Raw genomic sequence first — 18624 nt, forward strand, 5'->3', positions numbered from 1 at the left:
TTCAGCAGGTTTTCGAAGACGGTCAGATACTGGACAAGTAACAAGGAGACATTTCCCACATGCTGCTCACAGAATGGACTATATGGACTTTGAAGATGATAGTCGTGGGTGGCGGTTTGATATGGACATGGTGATAATCTACATTTATTCAATCAACTGGGTAATAGGATTTATTGTGTTCTGTTTTCTTTGCTATTTCTTTTTCCCTTTCTAGTCTGTAGAGGTCATACGTAAGGAAAACAGCAATTGTGAACCACAGTAATGTGAATAGAAAACAGCTGAAGAAGAAGTGTTTGATGTTGCTTTTTTAGCATTCAAAACTGCATCAGACTGCATCAAGTATGCTGTTAGGCTTTTTGATACATCTGCTACATATGACAAAGTACTCAAGTTTGGTTCCAGATATAATGTGAATTCCAGATCATTCTTCATTCAGTGGCCATTTTACCTTGTTTTGACTGGGAACAGGACTTTACTCCTAATGTATAAAATAATTACTCTGTAGAATTACGCATTACTGTTTGTTCTTAGAGGAGTTAGAGTTTGTGCTATGATGGAAAATGACCCATACAGTCATGCTTAGGGTTGATGCTATATTAACAAAATTTGTAAATAAGTCATCTCACTCGTTGGTGCTTCAATTGCTTGTATATAAAAAACATAAAGGCAGTTGCCACGTATAATCAGATCTGTTGGGGATAGTAGATTATAAGCACTGCACTATGTAATATATAAGTATTTACCAGAGTAATTTCACTGGCATAATCCAAATTTCTGAAAGCTCTGACAATTGGTAGACCTGTCAGCTTTCTGTTGTGGGGATATACTGTACTCAGTGCCTGAAATCTTGAGCCTATAAAACCAAAAAGAGAAATGACAGTGCACAGCATTTGGCAAGTTTGTCTTTTCAGCAAATGGCAATCAGAAGGAATCAACTAACAACCCAAGATCTGCACATTAAAGGGACCTTTTCTGTGCAAATTCCCAGAGTGGCGTTGTACCTTTAGTAGCCGTCCAGATGACTACGTATGGATTCAGCAAGAGAGTTAATGGGGGCGGGCAGCAGGCCTGCAGCTGTGATGCCGTGAGACGCTAACTCCAGTAAATAGTGGAGGAATAATGGAAACTGGAGCATTCTCCTGTAGTGATTCAGTCTGTACATGACTGAATCACTATTAAATTACCGTAGCAATTTGAGGATACTGTTTAAGGCTCACCAGTACTATGCGTCTCCAGGGAGACCATGTAGGATGACACATTGTTCATGTGCACCTTTCATGTAAAAGAATTGCAAAGCACTTTATTCTGTATGGAGATCGCTGAGTTTCAGTACCAAACTGCAGACGGGTCAGCAATCAGTCTGTACTTAGTACTTTACACAGTATTTTCAAATGAAAGTGAAAATAAATTACAGAGAGGATATTTGAAACTATTATGGGAATCAAATGCTGAATAATGATACAAGGTAGTTGAAGGGTTTACTTTTCAGGAAGGTGCAAGGATGTTCTTATTTCTAAGGGCATGATCCTGCAAAGTACACTGTGGTTTGATCTAAAAAAGCATTTATGTTGTTACTGTGGTATCAGGATTTGTGTGGGAGACCTGTGTTTTACTCAGTAGGTGGTATACTCCCCTGTTCTAAACGAGAACAAGAAGAAACGTGTTATAGAAGGTGCCATCTGCCAAATGTTATGGAATGAAACCAGAGGCTTTATCAGTGTACTTAACATTAAGCATGTGCTTATGCTTCTTAGCTGGAGCAGGGCCATCATGCTCAGTATCATATCGGTCATAAAGAGATCAGGACCAGAAACTTTGACTTAGTCTGAAAAACAGCAGTGAATCAGCTACTTATATTTAATTTTCTTACAGGCTGCATAAAACAATTTCTTTGTATGTTTGAGAATATATGTGTAGAATTAGAAATTACAAGTCTGACCACACTGATTGAAATAAGTGTCTATTGCCGTCATATTTAATACATGCGAACTTGAGAAGGTAGAATAATTGAGGTTAACTATCACTGTGTGGTTATCACTGTGACACAAATTCATTTTCAGTAATTGCATTACACCTAGTTACATTATCTCTACTTAAAAATGATTGGTTTTATTAGTGGTGGTGTAGGCATACAATTTTAAAGGCGTTAAGGTTATAGGAAAGCACTTGGTAAATTTCCTTCTCTATACAAATGCAGGTAAATCTTTAAAAATTTGGGGTGTTTTTAGGCATAGGCTCCTGTTTTGCTATGTACGTTTGTGTAGGTCTTTATGCTGAAATGCTATCAGTAATTTTTACAAGTTTTCTATTCCAGGACTGAGATTCAAAGTATTTTTTGTTTGTCTCTAATGTTAGGAACATCATGCTCCTCTCTCCACAAAGGGAGAGACAAATCTACCTGTTAAGCCAAAATTGCTTCTACCTTTTATCTCAAAAAAATACTAAAATAAAGAGATATGTAATGAAAAAAAATCTTTAATTTAAATAACATAGTCTGAAATTTCAGTAACAATTTAAATTAAAATAATATAACCAGGATATCTGCTATAGCAGTATCCTTAAGTAAGTATTTCAAAATATATTGAGACATAAAAAACTTAGTATAGATACTAACTTATTATATAAGAGAGTTACTTATATCATTTTTAGTAGCAGATTACGATGGATTAATTCTCAAAAAAGCAACAAGAAGAGTCAAGAATCCATTGACCCTATCAAGCAAAAGTTGGTAACTGAGGGGTGGCTGCATTTTCCTCAATTTAGTACAAGGGATGGTTTAGTGTGGCATTCCCAACTGTGCAGCAGCACCTTTCTTTGAGGCCTAAACAGTGAGCTCTCTCTTGGGCTGTACTATTTTACTTCACATTGTTTGTTATTAATTCCAGGTATTTTTCTTAAAGGGTTATAAATGACTGTTGCAACTTTGAGACGTTCTCCATAGGGAAAAAAAAAACAAAGTGTTAGGTGTAGAAAGAAGGTAAATTTTTTGTAGTTTATTGCTTTTGTGAGGTACATTCTTTTGTAAAAATACAATGAAAATTAAAAGGTTCAAATCTGGTTTTCGTCAAAGACTGTCTGTAAAATGATGTTGATATCTGTGGGAGCAATTTTCTGGTTAAGTTGATCCTGCTCTTCAATCTTGTCTTTCTTATCTGCAGTGGTATTACAATGTTTGCAATAAAATTTGAGTTGTTTGTAATATTTTGCAGCCATTCTGTAGCTTTTCCTTGGTGGAATTAAATTTTATTAATTTTTTCTATCAGTGTGCTGTTTGTCACCAAGTCTATTCTTGGGGTACAGCTGGGTTCTGCTGAATATTTTGTTACTGTAATTACCTTTTTTCATATTAGCGGACTTTTATCAGAAATTATCCTGGGGTGAGGTTTCGGTCCTTGTGCTTTTAGTCCAAACTGATTAACTGTTTGTCGGCATAAATCCAGGATGAGAATGAGAAGTTTGCCTTTTGTCTGGCAAAGGGACTTTATGCTCATTCAGTAACATGTTTCTAGCCTAGCAGCGGGTATGTTCATAAATCTCCTACCTACTGCAGGTGCAGTCATCTTGCTTTGCTCCCACAGCTTTTTAAAAAAATTCCCAAGCAACAGCTGCACCTGCCCACAAAACTGAGATCTGAGGTTGGCCTTTACCAGTACTCTACAGATACACCTGAAGCACATAGATATGTCACCAACAGCATTACCACAATTACTGATGGAGAAGGATGACGATAAAGCGGAGTTCGGGCTTATTTTGTCACTCTTTGAGAAAAATAAACCTGATAATGTGAGTCTCTGGGAGAAAAAGCAACTATTTTAGCTATCATAACAAGTAAATCTCTTGTGTAGCATTGCTTCTGTGAGTTAATATTCAGCACTCAGCGTCTTTTGTCATTGGCAACTCATACCACTTCGTAACTGTGAGTTGTACTTAGAAATTAGTAAGTGAATGTACACGAGGAACAGATTAAAAGAGAAGAAGACTTCAGTGGGAGCTGGTACTGCAGTGATAGCTGTTACTCATTGTTACCAGCTATCAGTGATGGCTTATTTAAGGTTGCCAGTCAGTTTTAGGATGAAAAAACTGCAGTAATTATATTCTGACTATTTGCTAGATACCATTTTAGCATAATCTATTTCATTTTCTGTCAAACACTTTCTTCAGTTCTACATTTCTACATTTCTGATAAGGCATTAAAATGTAATCAGGCAAGCATTTAAAATATATTGTACGTGTAATCTTTAATGCTCAATCAGGAGGATGAAGCAGAAAGAGTAAATGCCATCAATAAAAAGATTGTAGTAAGTCATTTGATATTGATACAAGTATTAAAAATTAATTACATAAAATTCTTCTTGCTGTCATAAAAAAGAATGAGTATTAAAATCCTGATTATGTAATGTTCTCCACTGTTTCAAACTAGAGTGTGGAATTAAACTGAGCAGAAGGTAGATTTGCATGTGACAACACAATATTAGCTGTATAAAATGAAGGATATTAGATATTGACATAAAATCTGCATGATGACCCCATTCAATGAATGAGTGAGAAACAATAAAGGATTCTATGTAATGTTGGTCTGCCTGAAATAATCCTCATTTGGGGGATATTAGATCTTTGTATAATTAGGTCTCTATCCAAGAAATACTGTTTAGACTCTACAATCCAAATGTGAAAATATCTAAAATTTACAAAAGCTTGTCCTCAATCCTTGAAGGTTATAAATCCCAGAATACATTACCATCCATAGTGTGGCACCTGATGGTGCCTGAGAGACAACACGTTCCGATTAGAAACATGAGGTAAGAATGTGATTGCCTTGCAGATGGCTCTAGCTAGCTAATGTATGCATTTCATCTGTCAGAAGTTAAAGTAGTTCTGAAATAATTTGAATTAGACTTCAGGGGAGGGAGGATATGTTAATTCTCTTTTATATCTTATGAAGCAGAAAATATTTGCAAGAAGTGAATGTTAAAGGCAATTTATAGCCCTAGCTGGTTCCATCTTTAAAAAGTGGTACCCACATTTTGCCTTTCCAAAGACATGTGAATTAAATGAACGTTGAAGTTGGTAATTATTTGTATTGTCTTAAAGACCACATTTTTTTCCTATGCCTGTAGTACAATTTTTCATAAATATCAGTAGCATAACCTACAAAGTTGTCTGGTCTCATTTTGGTTGTCATGTGGAAAATGTCTTAAATTCTAAACCACAAAAAAAAAAAAAAAAAGTCAACATCATTAAATTTCCCTGCTATACTGCACCATTCTTTAATTCAATGTAAGACAGAAATAGAGTATGATGATAACAAAAGCACAAATCACAATACCCTACTATACTCTCTCCTTATCTATTATTCTTCAATGTCCCATTTTTCAGAGTGATTTACAGGCCAGATTCCCATTATTTTGAATCTCTACTGAACAAGTTATTTAGAATTTCTACTTCCTGTGTGGAGTTTAGTAATAATATTAATAAATGTTCAAAGCTCTTGGAGCTTCTTGAGTGAAAAGCACTTCTACAAAGCACAGAACAATATCTAAATTCAAGCATTACAGTGTTAATCCAGCAACTGAACACATATTTCAGCAACAGTAATAAGTTATTGCTATCATAACTCAAATCAAAGGACAGGAGATTACGTGTGTATGGCTTGTGCAGTCATTACCTTCATTCCTCACTGACTCAATACCAAAAAGTATTTAAAAAAAAAAAAAAAAAGCTTGTTTATCAGGTACTGCTTTACAGGAAGGTTAATATTAAAATTTTGGGGGGATTTTCAGCATTCAGATGGTAAGAAGGAGATTTCTGGAAGATTTCCACTAGCGGCATTCCTTCACATAGCACATAGCCAAGTGTCCTCAGTAGAAAAATGAGAAAATATCTCAAGCTTCAAATGGCACAGACAGTGAGTTACTTTGGGCAACAAAATGCAGGTTATGGTGTAAGTTATCCAACACTTTTTTTTGTGTGTTTGTTTTTACCTCCCTGAAAGATTAGTTCATTTCACATTGAGCTATTTATCAAATGCACGTATAGCAACCCAGTGCCAAGAGCCTTTCTGCTGTCAGCACCATCAGTGATCAATAATGTGATCACAGCAGTCACACAACTGTTTTTATACAAAATGGTGCTTGTAAAGTACAGGCTGCCTCTTTGAAAAGACAATAAGCATAATAGTGCTTTATTTTAGAAAAGCAGTGCAATTGTGGTAAGCACTGAATGCCAAAAAAAAAAAAAAATGTTTGAAATGTTTTGAAAGGACTCATTTTTTAAGAATTAGTAATGAGTGAATTTCAAAAGTGGGGTGGCATTATTGCAAACATAATGAAGGGAATTATAGTTGTTCTTTTAAAAAAAAATTCTAACGCAAAAACAATTATGATTGCTTTATGTTCCTTCCTGAAAGATAATGCACGCTAACAAGAGTCACAGTACACCTAAAGCCAAGGAAACAAATAAGAAAATGCCAAGTTCTGGGAAAAAACCTTCCAAACGAGTAAGGATGAAGTCCCAGTTCAGCAGCAAACATTGCCCACGGCCCCTTGCATTTAACTGCTGCTATGAACAAATCCAGGCTCTCGCTAGTCCTGTTTTTGTAGCACTGTATACTGTGTGTAGAGCCGTACTGAACCTGATGTGTCTGTAATCCACTCCCTCCACACAGGAATCCTTGCAGAGCGGACAGCAGGTGATGCTGGCTGCATGCAGAACCGTTTGGCATTAGGAGATCATGCAGATGGCAGGGAGTGCAGTCAGGTGGCATTGCACACAGGCTGTGCACTGCCAGAATGGGCTCGAGGTGACTGTTACAAAAGTGGAAATTCAGAGGCTGCAGCTTTCCAGATATTTCTGCTTTATTCCCAGGAAAGAACTTCAGCACAGAATGATTTAAATACATTCTCCAAAGGTCCTTAGCACCTAACTCCCCTAACAGCAATATCCGTTACACATAATGATAGCACTTATCACTGATCACAGCATTCATTTTTTCTACAGTTTCGTGGCCATAGCACTTCCAAGAAAAAGCTTTTAAACACTCCCCCACAGACTGAGCTTCCCTTATCCTAAGTGCCCTGATTATGCGGGTACACGAAGATGCAGCAGCACTTTCCTGTCCAATAAAAGGAAGATGCTATGATCAGTATTTAAATCCATTTGTAAGTAGAGAAGATGGGGTTTCTGTATTCTTCTTTCACAGAAATTTAATATTTAGGTTACATATACAGTAGTCACGGGTATGTGCAAGATGAGGAGAAAGGGCCAGTGCTGGGCTTAGTTGCCCCTCTCACATTTTTGGAGGCTATTTCCCTCCAGTCAGCATCTGAGTACAGTGGATCAAATTCTCCTGCATCTGGTCTTTCCTCAGATGAAGGGAATCTCAGTCCTACTTTGAATTTCAGTACCTAAGTGTCTCAACTGAAGGTCTGAGATATCATTGCCTTGAACCCTTTTTAATCCTGCTCTTTCGCAGCCCAGCTCCTGGAAAATTGTTTTGTGCTTCTGGAAGATGCCCCATTTCAGTGTTGGAAGATCATCAACGGATTGATAAGGCTGCTTTGAGCACATCCCATGAATAAATGCAACTAAACCCACTGTCCATTTAAAAACCTCCTGGTATTTAATTAAAACAACTAGATGAATGAGCCTATTGTGTTTTTGTATATGCTACTGCATAGGTGTGATTATAATGTTAATCATATTAAAACCCTAACATAGCAAAGTAAATACCTGATTAAATTATGGAATGACTTTAATAGTAATCAGCCACAAGGAAAAATACTTGATGAACTGAATTCTCTTTCTATGTCAGTTTTTACTGGTGCTCTAAGCATCCTCCTGCAATCATTACCATGACTGAGATAAGCATCCTTATTGCTGTATTAGTTATGTTTATATCGGAAACCAACAGATTTATCATTTATTTTTATATCGGTAAACAGTTTTCTAATGTAATAATATAAGCAAACAGACTTGCGATGAGCTGCCACTTTGAAGCAGAGGATTTCAAAATCAACTTAAACATGCTGCAGTAAAAAGTCAGCAGAAATGGGAAAAGTAATTAAATAATGAATAGAATTTAGCTACTCAATAACTGAACATTTCTTTCTCAAGTTTAAAAAGAACTTTTTGAAAAACAGAATGTGTTTCTCTTTTCAGATATTTGGTGAATGCAAAAAGTGTTCTGTGTTTATTTCAAATAAGTGTTTATATGTTTATATAACAATTTTAATGTTATTAGAAGAAAAAGCAAAATGTCACTAACGCAGTTCTGCTTAACATTCATTAAGCTACTGGTGTTTGACATTACCAGCTCATAGCAGATGCACTTTCTAGGAACTCTGTTGGCCTTGGGGCCAATAGAATGACCTTAAGGATCATATCCATGTCCTTGGTAACCAGATCCCCCATTTCCTTCCAGAGAGTGCCCACATTTTCCCTAGTCTTCCTTTTATCACATTCATTTGGAATCACAGTTGTTGAAGTCCCTGCTGAGAGCCGTGGGGAACATATGCAAACCCTCCTCTCTCCCATTCTGAGTTGTCATGAGTGCTCCTTCATTTTCTGGGAAATGTGACAAGTGTTTCCTTCTATAGCAGGCACTGCAGTTTCTGATGTTCTTTTAACTGTACTTTCTTCAAAAGCTTGTGGCAAATTAAAATATATATATATATAATAATATACATTACAGAAGAGCATAGTAAAATGATTATATTAACTACTTTAATAATTATATTAACTACTGATCATTTAAAGAACTTAAACAAATTATATGGTGGCTATGGTATACATAGTAAATGCTTTAAAACCCTGTTTTTTTATTATATTCAAGAATTTTGATAAATAATCTAAACTTCATAATTTCTCATCATTTTCATAGAATCAGAATCATCAAGGTTGGAAAAGACCCACAGGATCATCCAGTCCAACCATCCACCCATCACCAATAGTTCTCACTAAACCACGTCCCTCAACGCAACATCCAAATGTTCCTTGAACACCTCCAGGGTCGGTGACTCCACCACCTCCCTGGGCAGCCCATTCCAGTGCCTGACCACCCTTTCAGAGAAGTAGTAATATTTCAGAGAAGTAGTAATATTCTCTTTCAGAAAAGTAGTAGTATTTTGTCTTTTGAATAATGAGAACCCAACATTATAGCAATTCAAATACAGACAAATGAGTCAAATACCGCTCTAACTTCTTCAATCTATGTCAGAATCCACGAAATGTTATCTGCAGGCTCTGTGCAGTGAAATGCCAATAGCATCTCTCTGGATTACTGACTATGACTATGGAGTGACTGGTTGGGGTTTTTGTAGGATGAACTATTCTTCATTTCCAGATCTTTGCTTTCATACTCACACTGATGACTTCAGTCTAAAAGTTAGCACTGCTACTGCTTTTTGCTAGAAATTCCTTGGGTACCAGTTGCATACAGTGCTCTTTTAAGATAAGGGCCCCAAATCTCCATCTTGATGGAGATGGCAGAACAGCAATCTGACACCTCCAGAAATAGACAGTGCAGTGAGTGCTGTATGGTTCAGCATACTTCGTGTCTCACACATGGGGTGTACATGAGCATGCAGTGCTGAGGTGCTTTTCATGTGTTAAATATTCCCGCCTATCTACAGACTGAGAACTTTGTAAATACTGAATATCATGAGCATGATAATCAATTATTCCAATAGAAAAAAAAGTTATCATTGAATTTGAATGGTATGACAACAAGAGGAGAGAGGAAGTACCGTCAAAAAGAGCAATTTATTGTGCATCTTCTGTGTGAGAAAAAATAGCTTAAATATGACATGGCGATGATGAGGGAACCGTAGGTTTCAAAGGAAGAGTCATTTGACTTGACCTGCTTTTGTATCTCAGCAGGCCCCATTGGAGAGCCCCAGCCTGCTGTTCTCATGAGCAATTTCAGTTACCCTGATGCCATATTAGCTTTGGACAAACTGTGAATAAGATGACTCCTGCTCTCAACATGCATTCTGCAACAGGATCAATAAGGAGAGGTGAGGAAGACACCAATTAAGCCCCTTTTGTTACCCATCAAAAGGTTCTTCTGCTAGGCCCAGCAGAAAGAGGGGCACATATTTTTCATTGTCTTTTCAAAGAGAGGAAATAAAGTGATTTATATGGCTGTAAGGAGGTAAAGAAGCACAGCCAGTGAAGCCGAGGGTGAATAGAGAGAGAAAGATTTAGAAGGAAAACAAGGAGCTTCTGTTTCTCATCCGACCTTCAAGGACATTTACTTTCAACAGAGATTACATAATCATTGTGTTATCTTGAGATCTCTGTTGTGAAATACTAATAGTGTTTCTAGGTTTCATTCTGTGGCTTTGACCTGATTTCCTTAATATCTTCTCACAACAAAGCCATCTAGTCCCAGGAGAATTTCTGAAATGCTTTAGGACATAGGGTTATAAATTACTTTGGCAAAATTACAAATAGAAAGTTTCAGCTTTCAAAGTGAATACTCTGACACGGGCACTTTTGTGCTTTTCAGCACCATTGACAGCAGCAGGTGACCCTTTGTCTGGCTCATGTAATTTACATCTATGAAAATGTTTTCAACTGCTTTCATTTCTCACACCAATCTTTGGATCAGAAATATATCTGCTTCACCCGGAATGTTAGGTACATTAAAGTGTATTTGATACTGCACCTACTACAAAGTGATTTCTGTGTCCCTCGGTGCAGCTGGTAAAAAAAAAAAAAAAAAAAAAGCAAATTTTAAATAAGAGTCGTCATGGCAAGTCCGCAAGCTGAATTCTGTGGCACAAACAGAATACATCAGTTTTTCAGCCTTATGAGTGCAGAGAAAATGGGCTGTGATACAGGATAGCCAGTACTAGAGTAACACAAGCTGTTCATTTAAAGGGAAAATAGAGATGACAAGGGATAATGTCTCCTTTCACGAACATTTTGTATGTTCTTGACTAAAGGAGAGTTGCTTTCTGGGCTATTGAAAGGATTTTACTGACTGTCTTAACATGCATGTAAATAAATTCCATTTTTTAGCTTTTTCTACTGTATTTCAAACCTGGGACAGAAGTGAAGTTTATTGTTATAAAAACAAAAATATATCTCACTGTTTGGTTCATGAGTAGATGGCAAAAGTCTCGTAACAAGAATGCTTTGAAGTTAGTATTATAATCATTTAAATAATTTCTTAGATCAGCATCCTTCCCTTCTGATTAAACGGTGCTCTGAAAGAAACAGCTTTGTTCACATCTCACTGTGAAGAATCTGAAAAACCTCTGAGGGACCATGTGTCATGTCTGTAAGGAAGAAAATCCTATTGGAATCTTCAGATGTCCTTAAATCCACATATTCCTTTTTTGGTCTCAGCTATAACAAAGCTAAATGGGGTCATTTTCCGGTATGGTCTTAGCTGCCTTTAAAGCCTCCTTTTCAATGTTGATGTTATTTTAAATTAATTCCAGCTTTTGTAAACAGATGTTAAAACTGATGTCTGTGAGATGCAAAGAAAGAAAAGGAGGTAGATGGTGACTCTTAGTTTTGTTCAATATCTTCATCAACAAAGTAGATGAAGGGATAGAGTCCATTCTCAGCAAGTTTGCTGATGATACAGAGATGGAAGGAGTGACTGACACACCAGAAGGCTGTGCTGCCATTCAGCAAGACGTGAGCAGACTGGAGAGTTGGGCAGGGATGAAACTGATGAGATTTAACATGAGTGAGTGTAGAGTCTTCCACATGGGGAGGAATAATCACATGCATTAGTACAGGCTGGGACATGACCTGCTGAGGATGAGTTCTGTGAAGAAGGACCTGGGGATCCTGGTGGATCACAGATTGGTCATGAGCCAGCAGTGTGCTTCCATGGCCAAGAAGGCCAAGGGGACCCTGGGCTGCATTAAAAAGAGCATGGCCAGCAGGTCAAGGGAGGTGGTCCTCTCCCTCTAATCTGCCCTGGTGAGGCCACGTTTAAAATAGTGTATCCAGTCTGGGGCTCCCCAGTTCAAAAAAGACAGGGATCTCCTGAGAAGAGTCCAAGCAGAGGGCAGCTAAGATGATAAAAGGCCTGAAGCATCTCATATATGGGGAAGAGCTGAGAGACCTGGGTCTGTTCATCCTGGGGGAAAGATCTGATGGAAGGACTGAGGGAAGATCTGATTAATGTCTGATTAATTAATATCTAAAGGGAGCTGGAAGGCAAATGGAGGAGGCCAGGCTCTTCTTGGTGGTGTGCAGCAATAGGACAAAGAGTAATGGCCTAAAACTTGAACACCGGAAGTTCCATACATACATGCAGAAGAACTTCTTTATGGTAAGGGTAACAGAGAGCTGGAGCAAGTTGCCCAGAGAGGTTGCAGAGTCTCCTTCTATGGATATTCAAGACCTATCTGGACACCTACTCTATGACCTATTGTAGGGAACCTTCTTTAGCAAGGGGGTTGGACTTGGTCTCTTGAGGTCCCTTTCAACCCCTGTGATTCTGTGACAGTTTCAGGATACATCAGGAGGCCCACAGCTTGCAAAAATTTTGTCACAGACTCTTTATGAGGGTAAAGAAGGGACTGGGACAGGAAGGCTTTTGTCCTCAAAAAGCCTTATATGCTAAATCCAAGTTGTCCACAACATAGTTAATCCCACTTCCTCTCAAGGGAACTGGAATTTCAAAACAGAACTTGACTTCTTTTAAGAGTGTTTTTTACATGTCTCTTTAGAAAGCCATCTCCACACACCTGCCAGAGTGATGCCTCCAAACAATCAACTGAACCAGCTTGTGTCTTAACACAGTAGAATGTATCTGAATATATGTATCTGGAACAGCGTGTACCTGACTGTGCGTCTAAATGTCACATTACTCTTAAAACGGCAGCTCTGTAGGCTCACAGGGTCAGGTACTCAGTAGCTGTCACAGATCTTCCCTTCCTTTTCACAGCTGCACTCTGGAAAAGATCCACTTTCGGGTATTTGGTATATTCTATAGCTTTATTTTTATTGTTCAATTTTCCACTACTCTGGATGAGTGAAAGATGGTCGTAGCAAATGAGAAAAAAGTAGCCCCATTCTCATAAAGTACAGTTCTATAAATATGCACACGTAAATAGCTATTTCAAAATGATTTTGAATGGTAAGCATGAATAAGAAAACTATCCTTTTTTTCTGATTTGTTGTAAAAAACTTCTACACTGGAAAAGTAAGATGAAATTGCTTGGAGCTACCTTCTTCAATAACTTCCCGACTGAACACGTACATACTGCATGCAAATGGGGCTGAGGGACTGTGGCTACAAATAGCTGTGCTTAATTTGAATATGCAAAAAAGTATTTGCATATGCAAACTTTACTAGGAGGAACGTAAGATTGTTTGAAAAACAGAGTTGATATCTTTGTTTTCTAATCGTCTGTGGGATGGCAGGAATGTTGACTAAATAAAGACACATGGGAATATCAGTAAATAAATAAGTTTTAAAACTGCTGGGGAAAAAAAGGAAAAAAAATGAATTGCAATCCAGTATACTTTCATAATTCATCAATTTATCCAATCATATTTAATGGAAATAATGCTTTGTGACCATTAATATTTCTGAGAAAAAAAAGATAATGCATTAAAACTTACATTAAATATAGCCTTTGAATTTGACTGAGCTTCCCATAAGCCTGTGCCCTGGTTCTGCATCTGGACAACATCCGAGTTCTATTCCTGCAACTGAGGAAATCTAGACATTAAGAAGACAAATGTTGGAGAGTAAAAAGGAATAAATCAGATTAATGACACATTCAGAGCAATGCACTTACAGCCAGACTCAGAGAAAACAAGACATTGCTCAACGTACTGTTAACAAAATTCTTAAGATCATTCGTGCACCAAACATTCTACAGTAAAGGTGTTTAAGGCAGCAGCTACTGCTTTTCTTACCAATAACCCAGAGCAGATTATCTACACTAAGACTCCACAAAATGAAAGGTATCTAGTTCATATGTCACCGCTGTGCTTGTTGGCAGGTATTGTTTGGTAGCCTTGTGGAAAATCCAGACTACACATTAAATCTCAAGTGGTTTTGGTCACAACTAAATCATGAATGAGTCTATCCCTTGAAGAATCAAAGTCATTGCAGGACTTACTACTCCTTAGCCAATAGTATTAAAAATGTTACTCTTCTTTCAAAATAAGGAATGAGTATTTTCCTAGGTAAATATACCAGTGATTCTGCATACCTACTGTGCACTGCATATGATAAGTTTTTATCCCGGTTTTTATACATGATTAAAATGTTTCTTGTACAGAAATAATCATCACACTTTGTATGCCTGACACATAATTTAGGATACCATTAGCAGCATTATATTGTTAATGTTATAAAGAATTCTAAGTTTCGAGGACAATAAGGGAAGTGAAGGGTAGGATAGGAAAGAGAAGGGGAGGGAAGGGATAAGGAAAGGGAAAAGTGATATGATGCCATTTACTGCTGAAAGACTTCAGGTTAGATGTTCTTTGAATTTATCTTAAGTGAGAAATGACGTGTCTAAATAATAACATTAATGTGAGTGTCAATACTGCAAAGACATACATGCGTACGGTACTATGCATACGTGTGAGACAGCTGTAGAAAACTGAGCAAGCATACTAACAATATCTACAGTTACAGTGCTTCAGTTTTTTTAATTATAAAATAACAATACAGCCAACTTGAAACTAAAGCCATCTCCGTATCAGTCAAAACTCTGCCTCTAACAAAAAACAAAAGGAAAGAAAAAACAGGAAAAAGGAGATAGCAATGCCACCAAAACTGATTGCTCTGCAGATTTATTAAGATTAAGGTTTTATGTTTGTTTTATGATTTAATGTTTTGTGTATGACAAGAGAAACGTGTTCTAGAATTGCTTCTTCTTTTTTTTTTTTTTTTTGTTTGGGGAGTAGAAATAATCACAAAAGTACATTGCTTTTGAAACTGCAACCAGGATTTCACCCGAGCTGTTTTGTCTGCTGTACTTTACATAACTGTCATCTTAGCTCTACAAATATAAATGCTTGATTCTTTTATACACTTTAAAAGAAAAAAAGATTGTGAAAGCGGGAAAGAGCAAGCAGAAAGGTAGATCTTTTAAGAAATGAAAATTACCACCGCAGACTAAATATTTAATTTTATGTTATTTTTTGTAGAAAAATGTGTTTATGCACTCACCATTGTGTATGTTTTTCTAGCTCAAACACAAGCTGAAGCAATTAGCTTGAGTGCTTAACTCACATGAAACATGCTAATATAACTGATATTGATAATCATCAAGACTCGCTCTTTTTTTTAATAATTTTAAGCCCCTAATTTCTTCAAAGATTTGAGTTTTTTTGTTTGCTTTCTTGGTTGGTCTTTTTCAGAGATTATTTATTTATTTGTTTGTTTATTTTGGAGGAGGAAGCTTGTTTACTTGGCTTGGTTTGGTTTTTGTTTTCTCTGGTACAAAGAACTCAGAAGGCTTTCAACTTCTTTTGAGTCACAAATCCCCCTAACATCTGGATTTGTTCTTATTCACGTGTTTTGAGAAGGCTATTCTGCACTAAATAATTAAGACACATTTCCAAGTTTAAATTTTAATATATTTAAAATATCTTGAATTATTAAAAATGTTTAAATGATGATGTTCTACATCAGCTTGAGCATCCCCTAGTATTGCATTGGCTGTAGGAATTTCCAAACTGCTCTCTGCTCTTTTTGTAATATTTGTACAACCATCTCCTTCTGTATCATCTGTACAGAGAACTGCTTCTGAAAGATGTTAAAAAAATCAACTTCTCAATATAGTTATTTACAGCAAGCATTGCCATAATGCTAGATATCTGTTTAAAAAAAAATGTTTTATGTATCATTTTGTATTTTTTATTAAGGAAAAGAAGAATAAGAAAGAAAATTATGAAAAGTATCAATTATCCCTTGAGTACCCTAAGTCTGTATAGACATACACAGCATCTTTTGGTTTTGCCCTGGCTAAAACCAACAGTATTCATTCATCCCTCTCTGGGGAGACCTGAGGGCGGCCTTTCAGTATCTAATATTTCTTGTATCAGAAATAGTGTGGCCAGCAGGAGCAGGGAAATAATTATCCCCCTGTACTCAGCACTGGTGAGGCCGCACCTCGAGTACTGTGTCCAGTTTTGGGCCCCTCACTGTAAGAAAGACATCGAGGTCCTGGAGCGTGTCCAGAGGAGGGCAACAAAGCTGGTGAGGGGTCTGGAGCACAGGCCTAATGAGGAGTGGCTGAAGGAGCTGGGACTGTTCAGTCTGGAGAAGAGGAGTCTCAGGGGAGACCTTACTGCTCTCTATAACTACCTGAAAGGAGGTTGTAGTGGGCTGGGGGTCGGCCTCTTCTCTCGTGTGACTAGTGATAGGACTAGAGGAAATGGCTTCAAGCTGCACCAGGGAAGATTCAGGCTGGACGTTAGGAAATACTACTTCTCTGAAAGGGTGGTCAGGCACTGGAATGGGCTGCCCAGAGAGGTGGTGGGGTCACCGACCCTGGTGCTGTTCAAAGAGCGTTTGGATCTTGTGTTGAGGGGCATGGTTTAGCAAGAACCATTGGTGAAGGGCGAATGACTGGTTGGACTGGATGATCCTGTGGGTCTTTTCCAACCTTAGCGATTCTATGATTCTAAAGGGGGGTATAAGAAGGAGAGGGACAGACTCTTTAGTGGAGTCTGTGGTGACAGGACAAGGGGAAATGGTTTCAAACTTAAAGAGGGGAGATTTAGACTGGATATAAGGAAGAAGTTCTTATAATAAGGGTGGCGGAGTACTGAAACAGATTGCCCAGAGAGGTAGTGGATGCCCCATCCCTGGAGACAGCCATGATCAGGATAAACAAGGCTCTGAACACCTGACATAGCTGTAGGTGCCCCCGTTCATTGCAGGGTGGTTGGACTAGATGGCCTTTAAGAATCCCTTTCAACTCAAACAATTCTATGACACTGTGATTCTATGAACTGGCCAAAGGGATATCCCATTCAATTCATGTGAAAAAAACATAAACCAGGAAGGAGTTGGCCGGGGGTGCAGCCACGGCAACCCCTGGCAGTTGGTGAGTGGAGCAATTGCATTGTGCATCACTTCTTTTGTAAATACATATATATATATATCATTACAGTTATTTCTCTCTTCCTTTTCTGTCTTAGTAGATAGATTTTTATCTCAACCTATGGGCTCTAGTTTTTTTTCCCCAGTTCTCTCCCCATCCCACATAGCTGCTGCTGGCTTAAACCATGAGGAGGAGCACTGAGTAGAGAATGAAGTGTGTACTTCACCTTATTCTTAAAATAAACTGAATATGGGGACTTCATAACAAACAAACAAAAAAGGCTAAATCAATTTAATTTATTTTTTAAGCTAATCTAGATACATGTAATTGTAAAGGGTATTTTTGTACATCTATTACTACATCATAGGTTATTCAAGTTAAAATAAATGTAAATCAATCTCATGGGAGCATTTTTTATGAAATATCAAGATAAAAAGATTGTGTTTAATGCTCAGCCTGATACTTGAAGTAAACAGTCTCTCTCAGCTTGATATGATATTATTTTCTATATTGAACATGAAACAAAATGGAGAGGAAGAAAAACAATACAATTCTCAACATCACACACAAAAATCCATCAGATAGTACAGTGGTAGGCTCAAGAAACATGACAAACTTTTCAGATTTGTACACACTACAGAATCCCGTGTAAAGGCAGCAATAAATGGCCTTCGGTTCAAGACCTGGACCTGCTGCCTATGCAGTACCTGAAAAAGTCCTTGAATATGCTTCTTCCTTGAATTATCCCAGAGGTTCTGGCTGCTAAGCTGCTCCTGCAGAGGATTTAATTGCCAAGTACAAAATCCCAAATATGAGCATTTTAAACTTGAAGTAGAAGTAGTGCGTGCTGAAGAACTTTTTCATATGCAAGTAACTGTCTGTGCATACATGGACAGGTCTTTGTGGATACAATCACAGTACCGTAAGTGAAAAATAAGAACTTTTCATGTTTCATGCGGCTTATCTTCTTGCTTTGGTGTGCATTTCAAAAAAAAAAAAAAAAAAAAAAAAACGGGGAGTGTAAAAGCAATTTTGATCATAAGGAATTATATTTACTTCCTAAAAATTAACTATAATCTAAGCTTTGCAAAAGAATAACCAGAAATACTAGGAACCCAGCCCAGCTGAACTTGCCCTTCCAACAGAATCCACAGCTGGAAGAACAGACCCAGTTGGAAATACAAAGCAAAACACACACACACAGACAGATCTAGAATGAGAAAGAATTATCTACTTGATACATGTTCGCTTTCCCCTTTTTTCCTCATAAAAAGCCTTGCACTGGCTTAGCAACCCCAAAGGCATTTTGCTTTTCTTATATGGGTAGTTGCTGAAAAAAAAAAAGCCTTGTGCTTCGAAATTCAGTGGGTTAATATACTGCTGTTTTCAGAAACCAGCTTTGTTGTCTACTAGGTTTGAAACTATTTGTCACAATCTCCTCTGGGAGTCGGAACACTTGCTGCCCACATTAAAAGCAAAGTCTGTTTCATCTGAAGAGTCAATTATTCTGTTTATTAAACAACATTTCTTCCAAAATGCATACTCACATGGTTTGCCTGTTAATTTAGAGACAGATTATAGA

The 18624-nt window shown here is 37.5% G+C and overlaps 1 protein-coding gene across 5 annotated transcripts in view; it reads left to right on the forward strand.

Annotated features, from left to right (window-relative positions):
- Nucleotides 1-3259, forward strand: part of RNF180 (ring finger protein 180) — a 75999-nt gene extending 72740 nt beyond the window's left edge. For 4 of the 5 annotated variants that reach the window (XM_004937275.5, XM_004937273.5, XM_015277602.4 and 1 more), the window contains one exon: nt 6-3259. In XM_004937275.5, coding sequence (XP_004937332.1) covers nt 6-214 — 209 coding nt within the window. In that variant the 3' untranslated portion in view covers nt 215-3259. The remainder of the gene's footprint in view (nt 1-5) is intronic. The other variant, XM_015277601.4, reaches the window with a different exon arrangement.
- The last annotated feature ends 15365 nt before the right edge of the window (nt 3260-18624 follow it).

The sequence above is a fragment of the Gallus gallus genome, chromosome Z (assembly GCF_016699485.2).
Source record: "Gallus gallus isolate bGalGal1 chromosome Z, bGalGal1.mat.broiler.GRCg7b, whole genome shotgun sequence".
NCBI lineage: Eukaryota > Metazoa > Chordata > Aves > Galliformes > Phasianidae > Gallus > Gallus gallus.